This window comes from Embiotoca jacksoni, unplaced genomic scaffold (assembly GCF_022577435.1).
Source record: "Embiotoca jacksoni isolate LCO1_2020_lvr unplaced genomic scaffold, fEmbJac1.0.p SCAF_32, whole genome shotgun sequence".
In the NCBI taxonomy this organism is placed as follows: Eukaryota; Metazoa; Chordata; class Actinopteri; family Embiotocidae; genus Embiotoca; species Embiotoca jacksoni.
Window position 1 is genome coordinate 79,121 of NW_027185384.1, and position 22,951 is coordinate 102,071.

At 42.8% G+C, this 22,951-nt stretch overlaps 1 protein-coding gene across 4 annotated transcripts in view; it reads right to left on the minus strand.

Moving 5' to 3' along the window:
* The window catches only part of syt1a (synaptotagmin Ia), a 155,474-nt gene that overhangs the window by 39,299 nt on the left and 93,224 nt on the right, over positions 1–22,951 (minus strand). For all 4 annotated transcript variants that reach the window (XM_069164800.1, XM_069164798.1, XM_069164799.1 and 1 more), the window contains one exon: positions 1,587–1,787. In XM_069164800.1, the coding sequence (XP_069020901.1) occupies positions 1,587–1,758 (172 nt within the window). In that variant the 5' untranslated portion in view covers positions 1,759–1,787. The remainder of the gene's footprint in view (positions 1–1,586; positions 1,788–22,951) is intronic.

Here is a 22,951-nt window from a genome sequence, read left to right on the forward strand (position 1 = left end):
ACAGAAGATGAATAAGTAAATAACTAGTCTGCTCGAGTCACTGGAAGTCTTTGTCGAAGGTCGTGGCTGACACTGGCTGTTTGTCATGCGTCATCTACAAAAGAAGTTTAACCACAAAGACTGCTGATTCATTGTTCAGGCGTGGTTACACCAGAATCACATCGAATGGTTTAGTTCATTTTAATTGAAGGGGAGAGAAATTGTACGTGAATCACGTCTAGTTGGAAAGTGACAGAAAAACAGCACCGATGACTCAGTAAGTACTTTCATCTTTTTGGTATTAATGCACTTTTCATTGAATCTTATTTAATATTTATCGCTGAATCCATCTTAAACACTGCACAGAAATTAAATCGAAGAATTTGATGCACTCTAATTTGGTCAGTCAATAGCAGGAGTGTTGGACCCATATTTTCTCTTTCACTGTTTGACAAACGAGTATCATTGATTGAAAAATGTTTGGGGTGACAAAAGTTGTTTTTTATTATTATTGATGGTTGTGAGGATTTTTCTTTGCTTAACTGAATAAGTTTGTCTATAAAATGCCACAGAAAAGTGAAAAATTTCCCAATTTCCCAAAACTGATGCAGACATCCTTAAATGGTGGTTTTGTCCGATCAACAGTCAAAAATTCGAAGATTTACACTTTACTGTAACAAAAGACAAAGGAAACCAACATGTACGTAGCTAATCGAAAGGTTCTGAGACTGTTCCTGTTGAGCACAAACAGAGCGCAGCACCATGACATGCATAGAGGAGGGGGAAGCAATAACCTTTGTCTGTAAGTATTTCAAATTTCGTCAGTTGATCGACATCAGCACCGGAGTTACAGATGTTTTTGTGTCCATTGCGAAGTGAACATTTGAGATTTCAACATGAACCTGAAACTTGAGCAGAGAGCGTACGTTCAATTCTTGTTGTTTTGTTGGAGAAATCGAAGTGCCATCAGGCCACAGTTCAGGTGGTTTGCAGTGAATGTTTTTTTTTCCCCCTCAGACGCCTCAGAAGGTCCCAGTAAAACTCTGTGTTGACAGTCTGACCCTGGGGGACGAATTCACAGTGCAACAACCCCGACAATGTCAAAGAAAAACCCACCTGGTGTCTCCTGACCTGACGCGCCTTCTTCAGTGACGTTCTGCCCCTCTAGAAACGTTAATGTCACTCAGAACATCTCGCCCGGTGCGTTGCTTCATCGCCGTAGACTTTCTGAAGCATTTCAAAGGTCTCTGTGAGTTTGACACTAAATTCGATATGTGCTCTCTGCTCAAGTTTCAGGTCCATGGTGAAATCACAAAAATGTGCGTTACTTAGGTACTGATGTTGATCAACCTATTATTATTGTTATTGATATTGTTGCCCTGCTTCGTGCACATCATGGTGCTCATGCTCAACTCAAGAGTCACCCTCATTTTTACATTTTTAAAGCTGGAACCAGTGATTTTTAGGAGGTTTGCTGAAATTAAGTGGACTTCAATGATAAGTCAATTACGTAAATAGCTGCTGAATAATTCTCTCCACTAATGGACTAATTGTTTCAGCTCTTTTGTTGTCCCTCTGTTAGATCGGGAGAAAAGAAAGACACTCACACGGGATTTTGTTCAGCTCGTTCATGAACTTGTCCTTCAGCTTGGAGAAGGCTTCGTCCTTCTCGCCCGTGCCCGGGCCGGCCATGTTGGTGGTGTTGGTGCCGGCCGCGTAGGAGGAGAAGGCGGTGGTGGGCTCGGGGGCTGCCAGTGCTTCCCTTCGACTCTCGTTCATGGTGGCGATGCTGGACAGCCAGGCAGATGCTGGACAAGCGGAGAAAGAGTAAGAGGAAACAGACCGGGTTAGATTTTTTTTTTCATTTTTCTTGCTGCGGTGACAGATGCATGTCAGTGGCAGCACGCTCGCCTCGTCAGATGACTGAGCTGACGCAGACCGTGTGAGCAGCTGCTGGCTCAGCCTGAGTAAACATCAACTGAGGTCCTGGATGAATTGGCCAGGGCGCTGAATTCAGAACAAAGCTACTCACTCATTGCTTAAACTCCAGATTAACATCACAGAGCAAAGACAAAATGATTATTTATTACTCTCGCACAACACAGGCCATGAATCTCAGCACTGCTGCCGGCCTAATTGAAATTCTGCGCTTTCACAGATCAGCCAAAGGTACGGCACATAATGTCGCAGAGAAGAGAAGATTACAAGTCGACTGGAGCTCTTTGTACACACCAGGTGTGTTTGCTTTACATACAGGTCTTTTGTGAGGGTGCAGAAGGAAACAGTGCAACTCTCATGTTAACCACCGCTGTGTGTGTGTGGTTGCACTCGTGTGTCAGTACATGTGTAATGCACTCACAGTGGCCTCATCACTGAACACGTTAGTCATCACCTCACTCACTGTGGGAGGTCGGTTCCACACGAAGTTTCCACGTTATTTCAATACTGCCATAAGACAACAATGGAAGACCCTTACAAGATATTACTGTGGCACTAAAAACTCTATTATTGTAATGTACAGTAAGCAATAAAATATAATCACACGCTCAGCAGGAAACTGAATGTCCTTCAGTGCAAATATTTTCATTTTTAGCCCAAATAACACAAATATATAAAAACTGCTGCATTTTTTGGGGGAGAAAATCAAATGTTTTAACAAAGTAAAAGCTCCAACTGTACTGATTTCTATTCATTATCACTGACAGTTAACAAGGGCCTATTTCCCTGGTATCCCCGATGCAGAACTTAGTATCACGACACACGACAGTCATGGCAAAGCAGCAATGCCACAACAATTCCACTGCGGACGGAAACTATTTATTGTCTAGTCTTGCTGTGCAGGTTGTAATTTGGCTGTGTCACCATAGCAATCCAAGAGGATAATGGCGTACTAAAGTAAACCAGTACACAGTGAAGATTGATGGCCTCATTTTCTTCCTCTGCCACAGTCGCTCCACATTAAACTCATATTTTCCCATTTGTATTGTTGTTGTAAAAGCTTGTGACAGATTGTGACAGGAAGACTGTTAAAGTTTTTTTTTTTATGTAATTGAAAAAATCTGAATGTAACCCTCAGAACTGTCTCTAGTGCTAGTTTCTAAATCTCAAAGAGCTGAGGGCAGACTGCTGTGGCAATTCATCCTAATACAATCTTTAAAAACATGTAGGAGAGAAAGCTGCAGAGAGCTGAATTCAAATGTATGTGTTTCTTCAAATGTATAAAATGAGCTTTGCAAGAGCAGTGAGGCAATTTAGACTGAATTGCATTAGAGATACAAAGTGTCTTTTCAGTATTTGTGCCTTTCTGGCAAAGTTAACTGTATTCTACCACTTTAAGCTTTCTAAGGATTCGGGAGTACTTAGCAAGAAGGGAACCCGTTTCATTTCCGGGAATTCATCGATGCCAAGCCGCTCACCTGCCTCACAATCACATCTTGGTAAGAGACACCTATGATCAACTGTTGGCAGCTGTGCAGTTTCATTTGAGCCGTTGTGTTGTGCCATATTCCCTTTTTGACTTGGCTCTGAATGTAGTTGGAGGAGGGCCGATCATTTCTCATTCTCTGTATTCTTCTAGATTTCCCAGCCAATCTGGGAATTCAATCTGACCTCACTTTCTCTAAAATATAGCTCACCACTGCTACTGTTGAGACCAGCTGCAGTAACAACAATCTAAACCAAATAGACTGGCCATTGAATACAAATAGTATTATTCTTGGACGAGATTACTTGCAGTTATGATGCAATCTGACTCCTGGTAGCTGGGACCAAGTGGTATCGAATTGTGGCTGAGGCCTACTATGAAGGACAAATTTACAGTTATTGCTACAAAAGTGGGGGAAAATGCTCCATTATGGTTTGCAGACAACACAACTCTCAATGGAATCCAAAAGCAGTAAAAATTAAATCTTCAAAAAAACATTCCTTGTACTGTTAGATGTGATTTTATCCAATCTTTGATTTACTCGAAACTTAGTTTTCACCTAAAGTACGAAACATATTTAACCTGCCTTATGTTTCAAGATGATAAAACTTGTGAAACTGTTAAGCACTTTGATGCAACATTCACATACTAAATCAAGATGGAACTATTTAGCCTTTTCAAAAGTGTACTGCCATTTTTCATAGGTCGTGTGTATCTATGAAAGAACAGTTGACGGCTGTAAATATCACGACTCTCACTGAAAGAATACACAAGCAACCATGGGCAGCGACCATTAATTCAAGACCACGAATGGGGGCCATCAGGTCAGGACCAATGACAGGTCAATAGGTCAGGGCCACGGACAGTGATCATATGGTCAGGACCATGGATAGCGATCATTAGGTCAGGACCATGGACAGCAGCTAATAGGTCAGGACCATGGACAGCAGCTATTTGGTCTCTATATCAAACATTGTCTTTTAAAACCGAATAATGACCAACAAAAGGCAATTTGTTTAAAAAAAAAAAAGAAAAAAAAAAGACTGTTTGAGTAGGAGAATAAATATATGAGAAAACTGTGTACAGATAATTGCCAGGAGATTAAGGCATAATAAATTAATACTCATGTCCTTTGTGCAGAGATCTGAATACCGACACTGACATCACACGACATGTCAAGCACATTACATGATGTGCGACAGAAATTTATTGCATTGTGAAGTGTGATATGAAGGAAATATAAACTGCAAAGAATACAGAACATCAGAGGCAACACGATTATTCAAATTCAAATACAACCAACAGCCGGATGAGAAGGAGGAAGAGACTAAAAACATAATCCATTAAACATATGTGGTAAAACCTCACTCCTGACCAGCCTCACTGGAAGATTAGCTAATCTGATCTACTGCTGGTTTGAACATCAAGGACTCTGAAGCACACAGCTAAATTGACAGAATACAAAAAGAACATCTATTTAATCGAATTTTTGCATTTATTCAAATAGTGTAATCTTTGTTTTGGCTGCACTTTTTGCTCCGAAGGGCATCCTCACCTGAACATGAAGATATGTTATAGTTTTAGCCTAGATGCAATTAGCACCAGAATATTCCTTTAAGTTAATCATTATGACTTCTTTTCTTCTGTCTGCTGTTCATTTAAAACCATGCAAATCTATTAATAGACCTGCAGAAAATATAAATCATTCTTGACAGTGATACATGACCTTGTTTAATTGTCCTACATGCAAGTAATAGCTGGTAATGGTTGGTTTTCATCTTTTTACAGTTCTCGTAAAATAACAGGAACTTGAATAAATAGTTCTGCTTTTATATAATTTATCAACGAGGTGATGGTTGTAAATGTGAGATTGCCTCACAGACATATTCATCATTATATTCATCATAGTTTTATTTTGTCTCTCAGAATCATTAAATCGGTCTTACAGGTGATGTTGAACCTCACAAGACATTCAGGACTCTGTAACTGTAAAAATGTGACATCGGTGCAATAAAACGGAAACACCAACACGCCTTTTGGATGACTCAGCTGATTAAACTACGTTTGAATGCCGTGCGTTGACACCGAACCTAAATAAAAGAGACTGTACTTTGCTCGCATGCGGTACCGTTCACAATTGCTACACATTCGCCAACTGCTGCTTCCCAACATACTGTGAAAGCATGATAGCACTGCACCCTCCAGCTGTGATTTTAAACACTTCACTAACACTCCCTTAACAACATCTTCGTCTATCACCGACTGATGTTTTCCAGAGACGTCATGTGGCCCCGCTGCTTCACCGAACACACGCAGAAAATTACAGAGCCTAGTTAAAACAACACCTTATAATCAAAAGCAAGAAAAAAGATGATTCATTAAAGATAACTGAAGTTCAGGTAAAGCGTGGCGATGAGCTTCAATAAACCAAGCAGCCGTTGGTTACCTTGGCCCTCTCCACCTCCCCCCTTTTACCCGCACGAACGCCTACGCGTGTCCGCTTTCGCTCTGCCTCCCTTTGGTCTCCCTTTGAAATGTTGCAAGGTTAGTGTGGGCGCTGATCCATTGAGAGGCCCGCGTGGCAATGACAGAGATACTTCAACACAGGCGAGGACTTTTAGGGAGCACAATGATGCTCTGCGGAGTGCATGTGGGAGGCTTCTTCTATAGAAAAAGGATTGATCGAGCCACAAGAGGAAAGGGAGAGGAGTGGGGTGAGAGGGGTGTGTGTGGAGGGGGTGGGGGGTGGGGGTGCGCACAGGCTTCCACTCAATCTTCCTTAGTAATCTTATGTCTGATGTGAGAGACAAACAGGATGCTTCACCATGTTTATAGAGGGATGTGTAAGACATAAGGAGCTACCGAAGGAGTTCGACACCCAGAAGGTGCAAATTTTCATGTAAATGACATCATCTCTTTATGACACGTGCATCAGAATGAAAAGATGTTCAGCGCTTTGATATCTCGTAATTTTCCTCCGACCGGCGTCTGACCGATGCTTTTTAGTACAAAATGTCAAACGGAAAAGACAGCCAGTGTGTGTGTGTGTGTGGAGGACCGCCCGCGGCGTCTGTGATGCCTCTCACATCAGACCTCATATCGCTGGCCAAAACATGAAACATTAATTCAGCTCGTATTCGTGCCTTAATGACTGCTCGCCCATTCCAGTATAAGATGACAACTGCCGTGTTATCGTCATTGTCTGCGGCGCCACGGCAGCAGGCGGTCCACTTGAAACCCGGCCTCATTTAGAGCGGATCAGGGCTTATTTAGCTTTATGGAAAACCGCAGAGTGTTGACCTTTTTCACTTTCACAGGGCTGTCATCACAATGTAATCACGGCAACACAAAGGTGTAGCATACATGCATTGATCCATTTCTCTAAAAATACCAGACATCACATCTCCTCACCCGTTATCGCTGTGATCCTGAGAAGGACCCATCAAGCTGCCTTCACACCCACATCCTTGCAGGATGTGAACTTTTATTTCCGGTACGCTGGCTCATTTCTTCAGGGTGGCGAATTCTAAAGTATCATTGTAGACTTAAATTCACTCATTCAGTCCTCTCCCTGTTAGCCCGGTCGTAAATTCCATCTTTCACTTTACCATCAGTAATCAGAAGGAATTTGTACATTCTCATCCATATAAACATATCTATCATTTAATAATTTACTGTGCGAAGTTATGCAATAAACCCTTTTAATTTGACCCAACTGTGTCATGGTAGCAACTTTCTGAGTATATGAAAGGATTTGAGTTCCGATACAAGAATTCCAATTTAGATTATGATTAACTGATTTTATATTGATTTTATATTGATAATTTGTCTAATATTGGACTGGTGCCCCTTCTAATAACGAGAGCAAGATTTAATACCTCATGAATTAAATTGACATCACGCTACAAAGGTAATACCTATCCTGTCACTATTACAGTACACTTGGAAGACAGCTTTAAATGAGAATGTTGTTTTTTGCACAAAATGGCTGCACTCGCTCGTCCTTTTCCACCCCACTGAGACAGTGTCACATTAAATCTTGCCATCCTGTAAACTACAGGTGATACCAGATGAATGCAAACATGAGGAAAAAAGATTCATACAAATGTAGGAGACACGACAGATCTAAACTGCTCTCAACTCTCACCGTCAGCCCCACCTTCACGACGCTGCAGCATGCAGTACACCGCTCATCTCCGCCTCTTTTTTGTGTGTTTTTTTTTTGCTCAGCTCGCTCTTTGGAGGTGCGCCGCTCAGGTGTAAAACCCCAACCCAATTACAGGGCCACCAGATGGCCCAGCGGGTCCCCGAACACAGTGGTGATGCTGGCACACATCCCCCCCCCCCCCCCCCCCCTACATCGCTCCCTCTCCATCCTTCTCTCTAACTGGGTCAGCTTCCCTGCTCTCCACTCCTTCTCTTCTATTATTCCTGCTATCTCCTTCATCATCCTTTCAGGGTTTCTTTTGTATTTTTTTTACGCCCCTGATAAGATGGATTCCCGTCTCCTCGACATGGGTTTTAATACAATTAACATACTGAAGACAGATAATGTTTGTAACCCCTCTTCTTGAGCTCAGATTTGGACTGCGTGTCATGTGGACTCCTCTGCTCCCCACTGGGTCCAGGTTTTGGCCCGCTTCCTCAGTGTGACAGGTGTCAAAATCTCACACTGTTTGAGGAAGTAATGAAGCTGCCAAAAATCAGCCTGACCCAGGTCTGCCGGTGTCCATTTTGTCATCAACGTCGACGCGATTCACAGACCACAGCCGACTGTACGGTACAGTAAGGAGAGCAGCCTTTTGCCAATATCACTTCCCTCTTGTCGTCTTATTGGGTTTCATGAGTTAATCACCCAGTAAATCACCAATTAAACTCATCTTATCAAGAATTATCTGCTAATTTTCACAAAATGATTTGGCAGTTGTTATACGTCAGCATGATTTAAACCAGTTTAATACATGTATGCAGAGAAGACACCGCAGTAAAAATGATTTGAGTTGCTCTTCTTCTGCATGTACAAAACTGGTATCTTTACGAAGACAGCACAGTATGTATAATTTGGATTCGGTTAATCATCGTGTCTGAGGCTGAAAATTACAGATATTCTGTCAAAATTTTCCAGTGAGGGAGGGTTTGTAGATTTATGGAGATGAGCGGTTCACACAATTAACACCATTGAAATCAAACTGAATATAAATATGTAAGAAAAACATTTTATATTTCGACTTAAACAAAGCAAAGTCCTTTTTAACACTACTTTCCTGTCCAACAAAAATCTAAATGTAAATATACATAATGTATAAATTGATTTAAGATATTAGATTACATTTGGCCTTTTTTTTTTTAATCCATGGCTTTTACAGTAGAGAAACAGGAAATAGAAACAGCAACTGGTCCAAATGCAGCACACTTCAGCTCCAAAATAATTCAATTACTGTACAGACCAAATGTTATAAGATACTTAGCAGCAAATGCCAATCAATACAAACTAACTCTGCTTCATTGGCGCAGACATGTCAGTTTTAATATTCTGAAATTACAGCAGTGACATCACCACTGAAAATCAGTGAGCGATTCAAAAGGAGAGCTGCTTTTTTTTTTTTTTAAACATTAAACAGGAGTTGAGAAAATAGCAGCGTAAATGTTTTGCCAAAGACAAATTAAAAGCAGCGAAGAGCCACACAAACGCTTCAGTAGAGCAGGAATCAATAGTCTGGATCAATGAGGAAGTGCTTTGGCTGAACAAGCAACCCCGGCGACGACTCTCCCCCGGAGTCTTCAGCAAATACGAGAGCCAGAAACGAACGAAACACGTTTGGATTGAAACCAAAATCATCGCTTAAAATTTGCTTTATGACAATAAAATGCCAATGAAGTCACATTATATGTGTTCTCGCACCTAAGTGGGACACATCTCCATCATTCACAGGCGAACAGTTGCTCAGAGCATTTAAACCGTTGGCAGATTTGATTACAGCTCAAAGAACGGGGAATTCCTGCTGTTTAAAGTAATCCTCTGCAAGATACTTAGTGACTGCTCCACAGATCTGGATAAACTAATAATCATCACAAGGACACTTGTTTTGATCCAAAGGGAGCGCTAACTGTGTAATTACAACAAAAACTCTAAGCAAATTAAAGCTTGTGTTTGCATGCATAATAGAGTGCTGCATCATACAATTAACACCGTTACCTTGAACTGGGGAGACATTCAGCCGATAAATCTGAACTTTTTAAGTCTTTCTAAGCTTCATTATCCAACAGTTATGACTAATTAGTGAATGAATCTTCTCTTCACATCAGTAGTAATACAAGGTCTAAAACAGTTTCCTTAATGTTATCTAGATGATGGCAGCAATGTTTGAAAGTACTTTTATATTGAAGATTATCAAACCTTACCTTAGTTATTTAAGTAACTTTAACCAAGTATTTTGTATGAAAACATTTCAGTTTTGATATATGCAGGACTATGGACACATTTTAGCAAAAACAAAAAGGACACTTTACTTTTGGAAGACTCATTATTTTTAGTCCTATTATTTGAACATTTTCAAAACATTGCACATTAAGGTACAACTCGTGTAGTTTAGGGGGGAGATCATCACCCAGCTTGTTTTCTGAAGTTACAACTGACAGATTTTCCCAAAACGCCGCACAAGCTTCCAGTTACTGCAGCACATGCAACTCAAGAAAGGTAAGTGGCCAAACATGTTAGAAAAGAGTGAAGTAAGGTATTTTGATGTAAGATTTAGGTGAAATTGAGTGATTTAGACTCAGTAGAGGCTATGACTTGTGAACGCTCACTGAGTCTAATGAGAAAAGTTATGCGCTTTAAAAAAAAAAAAAAAAAAAAAAAAAAAAAAGGGGGGGGGAGGGTGCTAGTGTGGATGTCGCCTAAGAAGACATTTTTACATATAGATTCAGTCAGTGTCATGAAAGTATCGAAGTTCAGCACCAAATCCTGGCGGTCAGTATTTAAGTGGTTTTTTGGCCACCAGGTAAAATCAATCAGACAATCATATTTTAGTAGAACAAACAATTCGTGCGTTATGCCTCTGCCAGGATCTCAGATAAGCTCCTTCTTTTCCGCCATCAAAGAAAATCAGACAAATATGACCAGCAGCGAACCGATTGCAGTTTCATCGCTGCTTCACACAAACAAGAAAACCTCAATTTTATGGATCGGCACCTACACGTGTCAAATAACAAACCCATTCAGCCGATAAACTAACATGAACTCGTGGAGACAAAACTCCAAATACACTGCTGCTCCGATGTCTGCAGGTACAAAGACCTAAAGTTTGCTGAAAGCGGATGAGTTAGGGAACTGGCATGTTAATTACAGGCTGTCAGTCAAGTATCCACCACCATCTGCCAGGAACTAATTTGTTAGAGGATAGTATTTCCAGACACACACACACACACACACACACACACACAAAGATGGGAGAGTCTTTTTTTGTATATAATAAGTCACGTAAATGATTGTCAGGTGAGCCGGCTGCAGTGAGCGGAGATAAGAAGAGGCTGAGGAGGCCCCGTGGCCACTTCCCCTTGTCCAGTGCAGCCTCTTTACTCACCTGAAGCCAATCTCAGGTAGTAATGGAACTGGAAAAAGTTATTAACCCTGCTTTGCGGCAAGGGCAGGACAGCTCTATTAAGGCAGCGCACAAAGATTCCCCCATTTTCAATTACTGCCTCCAAAGCGTTCAAGGAAAGTTAGAAAGAGCATCCTTGTTGTTGTCTGCTGGAGAGAAGGAGTCGGGAGGGGCGGGGGGGAGGGGGTCGTCCCAGATCCCAGCAGCTCTTATCATCTACTCTTGTTCCTCGCGCAGCGTTGAGTCTGACACTCTCTCCGAGTTGTTGAGGGGATGTGTTCGGTCTATTTATATGACAAACATCGCACGGAGGCACACAACTGTGGAAAATGGGTCTTTCAGCCAGGGGCTAAATGAGAGGGGGGGGGTTCCTCACATTTAGACCCTGATCCTGACCTCAAATGATGTTTTAAATCAATACACGGTCATTCAAAGGAGCCCTCTGTCGGCAGCCCGGGTGCAAACAGACGTTTCATGCCAGCTTTAACACCAATCAAAGACGGAGTTGTAGCCTTTACTAGAGGAGATATGATATCCCTGATCCGATATATTTCTGCCTTTTCTCAGTATAATGATACTCCGAAAATTACTCATGACCCTGCAGGCGATTTGTACCGGTCCACTGTGTCTCTTTCCCCCGTGTTTACTAGACACACACAACAGCGATCAAACACCAGTCGGCCGGCTGGTTTTCTCATATTGACAGATTCAGTTTAAAGGAGCTAGAAACCCACCTCCTACCTTGAACGACTCTCAGCCATGGTTGCGTGCTTGGTTGGCCGCGGGGCCGGAGGGGGAGGGAGTGATTGGGGGCGGGAGGGGGTGGGAGGTGGGAGGTGGTAGGGGTTGAGGGCCAGGGCGAATACATCAGTGCCTGGGGAGTTATGTCTGTTGGAATCAGAGTGATGTAGGCGGCAAGGCCAGGGGCCACGATGCGACTACTGAAAGGTGAGTCATACAGATGAGGGGAGGCTATTTGCTCAGCTACAGCCTGCCCCGCAGGGAAATCTGCCTGGCAACTGCTAACTGCGTGACCAACTGGGAGATGCAGACATTTAGGGACAGGGTTTTCGTGTCAAGAGGCGAGACCCAACCTTTGATGATGTACTCACAAGCAGAGATCTTCAGGACTGAAAAATTAAGCCGGTGCCTAAAACTGCAGTTTTGAGATGAGTCATGATTTTCAAATATCTCTATTTCTAAGTTTCTCCTTCCCGCCCGACATCCGTGTCAAACAGACACGTCCCAGAGCGCTGAATGTCGTTTTCAGACAGGCGGTCCCTTCAAGTGCTCTTTCCAGGCACCTGGCAGCTGACCTTTAGATTTTGTTTGGAGTGCGCGGCGTGTGTGTGTTTTACTGATGATGCTCCCGTGGATGAGCTCAAACCAGAAATAGTTAAACACCCGGTGACTATAAAAATGAACAAGAGCTGCCTCATCGGATTTGTCATTTAAAAAAAGATCAGATTGAGATTGAAGAGGGTGTTTTGGCTGAAATGCGTGCTTAAAGAAAAGGAAGTCAACGTTTTTGCTCAGCAGCATTTTAACTTTCGCGGACACTTTCAGGGAAATCAAAATCAGGATATCTGCTGCCTTATCTGATTTGCTACTTGACAAAGATGGATCGAGCGTGTGACTTCTTTACTTTGAGAGTTTATGCCAACGGGCTAAATTACACAGCATAAAAGCTCATTGCAAACTCGTTGAGGAGAAAGTGTGTGTGTGTGTGTGTGTGTGTGTGTGTGTGTGTGTGTGTGTGTGTGTGTGTGTGTGTGTATTCTGGGTCACCCAACATCAGCATTCGGCTGAGCGATGGAATAAATCGGCTCGTCCTGGACGTCTTCAACCAAAACGCACCCACGTCTTTGAATCTAATTGACACTTCCAACAGACTGGTGGTCTGATTTCACGTTTGAGTCACAGGATCTGTAAACCCTTCTTCATCTTTTTAATACGTACGCAATCGCAAACACACACACACACAATCGCAAACACAGACAAAGCTGACAGGTTTCGAGTCTGATAAAGGTGTCGCAGAGTGACGCGAGAGTGTGATTAGAGGGTGACAATTACTTCAACTTCAGATATAACACCTCGAGTGTCATCGATTCATATCAAACAGATGTGAACCGATCGCGGTGGCACATTGGAGGAGACTAAAGTAATCAGGATGATTATGATACGACGATTCGTAGAAACGCTTTCATGCCGGCATCTTGACTTTTCTCACAATTCCTGTATCTCCTCATGGTGTCGGTTTCCTCTCAAGCTTTCATGTTTTGCCTTCATCCTTCTCTGTCCATTAGAGAGCCTTCCCCCCACTGGGCATCCTTTCATACGCCTACAGCCTCTCACAACATTTCCACCCACACACTTTGTCTAAAAAACAGCGGGACTGCCAACGTCCGACCAGCTCAATAATTGTCTCAAAATTATAATTTTGCTTCCCCCCCCCGAAGTTAATAATGACATCAAGAGTGGCCGATGAATACCCAGTGAATACCAATTTAACACTTTTAAAGGGGCAGTGAGGAGGCTGAAAAATAAAAGATGCTTTCATTTTGATTTCACTGAACTCAAGTGAGTTGTCAGATCGGATCGTGCCGGCGCTATCATTTAACACAAGAGCCTCCCCTAAATCATACTCCACGCTGCCAGGTTGGCCTGAAGAGTGAGACTGAACTCATTGACAGTGGTGGCAGCTTGATAGATAACATGGTGAGGGTGACATTGAAATAAACAGGCATTGTGACCGACACTCTCAGGGCTTATCGTTCGCCATCAGGCGCCTCCGACACGGCATTAGCATGAGTTTTGATTTTCCTCATTTGGGAGAGGCTCTCTCATTTGCAAGCATGCTGTTATCACCGTGACCCCAGGTTGTGAAACTGAGCATGAGGGGAAGGGGGGGGGGAATAAAGGTGCTTTTTTGATACACAGGTGTTATTTGGGTTTTTAGCTACAGAAACCTGCATATGGCACACACTTGACTGGCAAACTGGATACCGTCAAAGAGATTTTCTGTTCCTGGGAACATCAAGTCTGTAGATTGGGATCAGATGCCGCCATATCAAGACAGCCCATGAAATTGGGTTGAAATTGCTCTTGAATAATATCGTCTCTGGCCATGATAGCACCATTCAGAGATAGAAGGCTAAGATGGATGTTTGAAGGTATGCAGCAGGTGAAAATGGGACAATCTGCTTGCGGCCTCGATGCTTATGTCTCCTCCAACTGACTTTGCGTGACGTTCTTTCCTCTTGTGTGATCCAAATCCAAGTCCAATAATATGTTCATGACATAAAACACACACACAAAAAAAGCAGCATTTAAGAAGCTTAACGTTGAAACACAGCACGGATGTTTGGCAGTTTTTGGATAATAAATGATTCCCAGAAATTACTAAGCAACTATCAACATTGCCGTTGATCCATTAACTGATTAATTGCCTAATCCTTTCAGCCCTACCTGCGTTTTTGTATGTAAAAGCACTTCCTGTAAGCCTTCTCTTGCCTTCTTGCCGCTTCCACAATCTGCACAGGCAGACATCGCTCGCTAGCTGACGAACGAAAAAGACGAATTAGAAAGGCGGAAAGGTTAATCATCCCCCTCTGTGAACATCGCAGCGCTTCACACAACAGCCAGGCTAATAACCTCTGATCCCCGTTATCCAAGCAACAACCAACTTACTGGTCTTGACACTTGGAGACAGAGTCATAATCGTGATGAGCCCGGTATTGGCAGATGAGCCTTCGAACCAAAACATCTGTTGTAATGGTTCCTCCGGGCGACAACAGAGAAACCCCTCCACCTCCCTCAGCCCACACGATAATTATCACTGCTGGCTGCAGCCAAGCCAGCAGTGTAGCTTCCACGCTGCCCATGTCCAAGTAACGCTCCAGTAGATTTTGGGTACTGCATGGTCCTGTGATTAAAATAAATGAGGTCTACGGGGTGGGTGTGCTATTTGAAAGCAAGAATGCCCATTATTAATTCGGTTGTAATTTCCGTCTATCCATGTGAACTCTTGTTCTTTCCGTGCTGGGAGCTGTCCGTGGTGCTGAAGCGGCACACAGGACTTTACACAAATAAGTGCTTTGGTTACAATAACAGGAAAAATGATGTGAATTTAACCAGACTGCATGAAAGAAATGTCTCATTTATTTTCTTTTTGGACAGTTACACTGAACTACAGCTGTAGGACATCAATGAGTAAGAGAACGATGATGAAATTTAGGCTTTAAAACACGTTTTTTTTTTCAGTAAGCCTCTTGATTTAAGTGATGAGGTTCCACGTTAACAGTTTGCATCACCTGTTCGCACTGGTTTGAAATCATTGCTTATGTGCTCCAATCTGGGTTTAAAAATATCTGCATCAAGATAAGACTGTAGAGTTTTATTTAACAGTTTCTATAAACACATTTTTTTCTAAACTAGCTCATGAATAAAACCTGAGGATGTTTTTCCCCCCGAATTTGAACTTGAAAGGGTTGCTTTTTTGATCATGAATAGTTAATTAAAACACTTTTCTTTTTTTTTATAACTTTGAACTTTTAAATTCCCACAAGCTGACAAAAAAGAAAAGCATCTCTTTTAGATCTATAAAAGAACTGATTTCATATAAATGAGAGAAAAGTGAGCGGCACTATTGGCCAAAAAACTTTTTTTTATTTGATGTGGCTGCTCACGTTGGTTACAAGCACCTGACAAACATTTCTTAAGTTTTGAGAGCGAAAACCTGTCCTTATTGCTTATTTCCATAGTATTTAGTCAAACGATCTACATCACCGGCGGGATGGCTAAGCTGTCCTTCTAAATTCAAATTAGCTGGTTTAAACTCCTTGACATAAATCTCGTTTTCAAGGATGTCCTTCGACACAAGGCAAAAAAAAAAAAAAAAAAAAAAAAACGAACAATGGATGCACAATGGATTCACAGCCAGGAGAAGTTAATTGTTTTGGCACTCAGGTTTCAGTCGGCCATCTTGCACACAGTTGTGATTTTTGTGGGCTCTGCCAGCTCAGTTTCCTGACACACCAGATTATGTGGGCCTTCCAAAGAAGCTCTGCTGCAGCATTTGTCTAAGTAAACTCCAATCTGTGTACTTTTCAGAGAACTGCATCTGACACGCCGCTCTGTCAGAGTGGATCAGGCCCGGGCCCAACACCGCGCACACATCCAATTTCACCGCAAGTCTTAATTCCAGGCGGGCTGCTGAAATCTCTCTACCCCCTATATAAACCTCTCTGTCATGGCTTCTCATGAGTCACCGCGTCCTCTGACTTTACCGATCCCCCATTTTTAGCTGCTCCATCAACACATTTTTGTACAAAAGAAAAAGCGTGAAGAATCCACATGGATTCAAATGTGATATTTGCTCATTCAGATGCAGAGCAAACAATTTCACAGATGACGCTGACTAAAGCAGCGAGATGACTAACAGATGCTGCAAACACATAAGCCTTTTGTGCACCTTTTCATATTCGCAGCAGAACTACCAACCTCACTGAAAAGTCAACATGCTGTTCATAAAAAGGGGAAATAAGAAGATTTTTTTGCTACATAACCGACAAGATGCGTTTTTTTTTAGGGATGTCAGTGAATAGCAATGAATTTCACCTGCTGCTTGTGTCTCTTGAAACTTATAATCCAGTCCTCCTGATTGTCCAGTGTACATTTAATTTCATTTATTGCATGTCTATCCATCCTGGATCCCTCTGTTGCTCTTCCTGACGTTACGTCCATCTTGTTTAGTACATATTACCCACAAATCACAGGACATTCAGGCCAGCAATTATTTTTTTTAAAGGATATTATCATTACCATGTTCTGCATAATGATAGTTTAAACATTTTTTTGTGCCGTTTCTGTTGGATTTCAGCTGGCAGAAGGAAAAGATAAGGCCTATTAATATTACTTAATGCACTTTAAAGCTGAAAGAAAAAATTATGAAGGAGTGAAAATGCTTAAAACTGCTGTAGAAATATAAATCCTGTTGATCCTGAGTGCGACTCAACAGTTCACTGAGTGGGAGGTTTGGCTGGAGAGGGCAGTGCCCCCTGAGGGAGACAAACAGAGCTGCAGACACAAGAGTGACATGCCTCCTGGAGGATAATGAAATACCAGGGAGGGAGGAAGCCGGAGGAAAAAGAAAGAGCTGGCTTTTTTCCCTCCTGTCTGTCTTGTGTTTGGGCCGGATCACTGACACTGGGACTTGGGGCTGAAAGGCCTGACCGGGAACGGCATGGTCAGTGAAAACATGCCTCTGAGAGCAATTAAGAAGCCAATTACTTTCTTCTTACGGAGGATGGCATGTCAAGGCTCGCCAGCTCCAGTGTGGAATCTTTTCTGACATCCGTCACCGGCAACAAACCCGTCTTGATGCCTTTCATTTTCCTCCTGCTGTGTTTAGAAAGCAGAGTGGGTCAGCTGGCCAGCTGGACAAACTCAACATCATCACAAAGAAGTCCAGAAGGGGGGGCTGCCAATCTGCCTCGTATAAATGCTCGTTTAACACTTATATATTTTATGATATCAGCAAAAGAAAATGTCCATTTTGGCCTTATTTTTTTAATGTTCTTGTCTAAATTCTTATCAAAGTCAGAATTTTTGGAAATCATCCTTTTAATTAACCAAGCATGAGTGACATTTGGTAATGTAAGTAATGAGAGGTGACAATATGAGGCTGCTGTGATAATTCTTATTTTTGGGGAACAGCAGGAGGTTCGGGAGGCACCGCTGGGTTGGAGGGGTGGGCTGTGTGTGTGGGGGGGAGGGGGGTTCCCAGCGAGACGGCAGTTTGGCACCAGCCGAACGGCAGCCGGTCTCCACCGGGCACCAGCAAACAGTTGTGTCATTCAACTGCGGTCCAATCCGATCAGACAGAGAAGAGGCCGGCGGACTGGAACCACACGGAGCCAAACTCCGGAGTCTGGTTAAGGTCAAAGCACACAAAAGCACGCTGTCCAAATCCTCGCTGCAGCTCTCCCATCCGACTGCACTCATGGCAACAGCAAGCGGCCGAGAAGAGCATCGCAGACACAGGGAACTGCTCATGAATCTCAACAATACCTAACCAAAAAAATACAGACATTTGGTTTGCCAGTTAGCATCTGTCCAGAGGTAACACCACCAAACCTTCCAGGTCTGCTTATCAATGATTCCTGTGGACTTTTCAGAGCACTGTGAATTCAAACAAGTGATTAAAGGAGCACAGAGAGGCCTTCTTGATAATCACACAGATATTTAAGTCTCCAGAGTTTACTCTATAGCCCCTGGAGTCTGTTCTTAACTTAGCAAAGCTGTCTTTCCATTTGAAACACTCAGATGTGGAAGAATCTACAATCTAATACAGACTTCATTTAAAAAAAACACTGACATATACAAGACATCCAAACACTGCATTTAAAAAAAGGATTCCTGGAAAGAATAACAATTCTTTGATGTGACTCCAGCCCTATTTTATTGTGCTTCTTCTGGCGTTTTGCTGTCATCATAAATAAGAATTTGTTCTTAGGTGTTTTGCCTGGTAAAATAAAGGATAAACTTGCATAAAAATTAAATAAATAAATAAACTGCAGCTCATAATGCCACTGGTCGTGAACTACTTTTGGATGCCACGTTGTGTCGCGCCGCTGCACCGTCCGTGTTCATTGATTCCCACCGTCTCACCTCGCTTAAAATTCGTTGCTGCGCTCGACGATGGCATCTGTTAGCTTGTGCATTTTGTGTGTCATATCTCGTACAGTAGCTACGCCTCTGCTGGGTCCTCTTATCTAAAACCCTTCGGGGTTTAGCGTGCTCTGTGCTGCATCTCCAACATTTGTTTGAATTCACTGAGGAGAACCAGTTCTTTAATTTGTAAATGAAAATAACTGATTCAATATCCTCCAATAATTAGTTGTATTTACTAATTAAAGCTATATTTATTTATTTGTTTGCTGTTTTGTTTGTGGAATATAGATGATTTTCATGGACTAACTTATCAGGAACATTACTTTAGTAATTGTTAATGCTTTTATTTTGAAGGCACGGTTTTTTTTTTTTTACCAGGACAGGTGAGGAAGCAGACGCTGTCGTATTATTCGTTTGCGTGCAGAAATGGTCAAATTAACCTCATGAAATGTTTTGCTTGGCTGGACAATGGACTTTTTCGCTGCATAAGATTTGTTCCTTGGTGCCTCAGCGGCCGTTTGAATTTGAGTTTTGATTTATTTTTGTTGTCGTTAAGTCTGAGGAAAAATCGTCACTATAATATACTTCTCTGACATAAATAAGAATCAATAGGCATTATATATATCCTCTACATTGGCAGTGTTTAACTGAAAGCAAGAGCCAAAGCATTACTTTCACATCTTTAATTCTTCTGATCGCAGTAAGCTTTAAACTGCCACAACAGCTACAACAACTACTGTGCAGTAAAAGCCTTGAAGCTCCACTAAAACCACGATAGAAGCTCATGAAATCAGTGAATCACAACAACATTTATAGGAACAAAGTGCTTTTACGCTGCAGATGAATATAGTTGTTTAAAGGTAGAACTGGCCGTTAAATAGCACGAGAAAAATAGTTTCAATTTTCTTTAAAATTGGAGTTATTTCTCAAAAACCTTCTGCAGCTATCCTCGCTGCCACAGTCTGATTGCTATACAGACCTATTCTGTCCTGAGGCGCAGCGCCTATTACCTCAGATCTGGCTGTGATTGGACCTGCCCGGCTCCACCAGGGGGACCCAGATACTGTAAGGGCCTCTCCGACGCAGCCACAGTGACCTTGGAGCGGGAGGTGCGGCGCCGCTGGGAGCCCACAGGATGAACAACATGAGGTATGGAAGGAGCCGGGCATACAAACAGTCCATTACCATCCATAATGCGGGGCTCTGTGTTGTGCCTGTCCAGAAACCTTACAGCCCCGACCATCTCCTTTCATTTTTATCCTGCCGGGGAGGAGTGGAAGGGGGGGGAGGAGGCAAACTCTCCCAGTGGCTGTGCAATCTGGCCGAAGAGGAAGAGACCAGAGTGCATGAATAAAGGGACTGGTTTGCTGCAGGCACAGCTGAAATTGCTCTATTACACCCGCTCCATTTGAGATCATTTTGGGAGGGAGTGGCAGGGCCAAGCACGGAGGGTTTTCCCTTTTTTTTGCTTTCTTCTGTCTCTGCTCTTCGTAGTGCGGGGCTTTGGGAAATACATATTACAGGAATTACTGTGATATGAAAGTAAAAGTGCAAAGAAACAGGTGTACTTTCAGCTATAAGTACAGAGGTCACCGCATCGTTGTTATAATAACCTCCGTACGGACTCGTAAAGATTTGTACATTCTATCATGTGGGACAACATTTTATTCAATTCAATGACTTAAGTGGAAAGGAGTGAGTATTATTAGCTCAAATTGAATACATGAAATTGCCGCTGATATTACATTCAGCTGGGACTAACTGTGATTATAGAGATGGATCACCTCCTATATTGGAACTAAAATGCATTGCAGTTGCAGCGTAAGAGGACTGTTGTTCGAGCATTTTCTTTAGTCCTTTACTCTCGCTGAACCGCAGCAGAGAGAAGGTTCATAACGGCGAATCAGAGACGTCGGGCAACCTTTACCTAATTGAACGAAATGGCACACAAGTGGACTGATTTGCTTTTCCGCATTTTCCATCTGCGACGCGTGAGTGGATGAGGTGAAAGAGGGGACTTAGCAAGCGGAACGATTATATCGAAAATGAATTTGAGGCATTATCTACAAACAAAAGAGTTTCAACTGATAAGAAGTGAGCAAGTTCCCGACACAAGTTATCTGTGGTGACGCCGAGAAGCGCACAATCAGGCTGCATTGTAGTTGGAGTGGAAACCTCTCATGAGCTCTGCATGATCATTAAGGCAAATGGAAATGGAGGGTTGAAGAGCAGGCAGTGTTTTTTGCTACGTTTCCTATTCGTTCCGTGGATTTAGAAGAAGAGGCATGCTGCATTTGCATTTCAAAGATGATTACATAGCAGCAAAGGGTTACCTACAGCTTCCACTGAACGTGAGTTTGTTCCGTCCTCTGCACGGCTTCATATCCCACCGGGAGCATTTTGTCTGCCTGTTTTTATCTCAGGCAGACATGTTTCCTTCACTTCTGTGCTTCTGTCGTCGGTGAACGTTGTTAAATGGCTTCTTTTTTGTCCGTTTTGTAGTTATTGTTGTAATTTCTTACTTTGTGCTGCAGCCCACAGACGAAGTTAATATAGCCTGTTGCGTTAGTGATCAAAAAACAGAAATCCTCCCAATTATTGCGTCACTATTTCACACACTGTGTCTGTAGCGGGTGTAGCAGTGAGCGGTGGATCTGACTCGATCTGATTGGGAACCCGACGATACTACGTCCCGCCCACTGATAACCTGGACCTGACTGCACAACAGGCCTGTCAATCATGTCAAGACATGCCCCCAAAAACAATACTTTTTGAAACTTATTTTCTAGTTAATAACGGGAATATTTTCAGATGGACCCCCAGAAAAATAATAAGAAGGAGTGACTGTCGCTAACAACACTGAGATAACTCAAGGACAAACTTTATTGACTTAGCATTTCATAGGACTAGTTGAATGGGAATCTATGGAGCCGGAGGCTTGTTGGAGCCAACCTCTGGTGGCAGTCGGTGGTATTGCAGCTTACGGCATTTCTGCCTCGGCCTTATTTTTCCGACCCGGAAACTGCGTCCACTTTTATATACAGTCTATGGCGGCATCCCGCTTCTGGGATGCTGCCAACACACATCGCGGCGCAGCCGGATGGGATATGAAGCATTTACTTTAAATGACGGTGATTCACTCCGGCACCCGTGTCGCAGATGGAAATGTTAGAAAATAGCCTTTACGCTCTGTTTTGAATGACAACTACACGGCTACTGGAATCTACCCAGATACACATGGAAGCCAGTTTGTGATGCAGTGGGCGAGAAGCTAAACAAACCGCAGGGGAGATGGGTGAAATCTTATTGTTGTTTCTCTTGCTTCAAATTACTGAAAGCCAGTAACCCTGATAAAAAATTTAAAAAAAGGAGCGGAGAAGGATCGAGGTCAAGCCCCCAACTCCGAGAAGTTGTCTGCTAAAATTATAGAGTCCATTCTGTATAATGCGCGCTCGGAGGTAAACAGAATTAATCAAGATTACTTGACGGGATAGCTCGATGGTGGCTCGCCGGCGGGAGAGAGAAAGGCTGAGACTCAGCACTAATCGTGAGCTCTGATAAGTAGGTGATTTATAGGAGCCATTAATAGTGAGGGGCAGCTAACACATCTCATTACACAAGTTAGATTGTTTATAGTTGGTAAAGAAGCTGTGGCTTCACCGGTATGAAGGAGGATATTCAATCATAAGGCCTGCTTGATATAAAAGGTCGAATTATAAAACCGAAATGAAAAAGGGCGGGATTGCAGCATCTTACGACTTGGCTTAAGGCGCACTGCCTCAATATACCCACCCACCATGTTTGATCATGTTTATTGTCTCCAGCCATCTGCAGCTGATAACCCTTGACTGAACAAGCTGCTAGTTATCCCACGAGGGAGTGAGGAGAGATATCCATACTTATTCAGAAATTACTTTCCCTGTGAGAAGGCGGCACTGCAGGCGATCTACAGAAAGGGTGAGAAAGATATCAGAAATAATGTCTTCGATTTCTTTAATTTCGATGTACGAGCAGCCTGCGAGGCGACGTCGGTCTGTTGCTGTGGTGCTTCAAATGTTGCCAACAGGAAAACCAGCGAAAACACAGTGGCAAAGGTAGACGGCAGGAGACCTTATGCGACTGAATCTAAGCCTTCTGATTCTATCTTGTGGAGAAAATGTACCAAAGCCAGGCCAAGGCATCAGACATAAAAAGCGAACACCAGAGAGGGAAATGGCATCACCACGTCTGCCGCTATGGCTCCCGTTCAGCACCAGCCCAATGTATTCCTGTG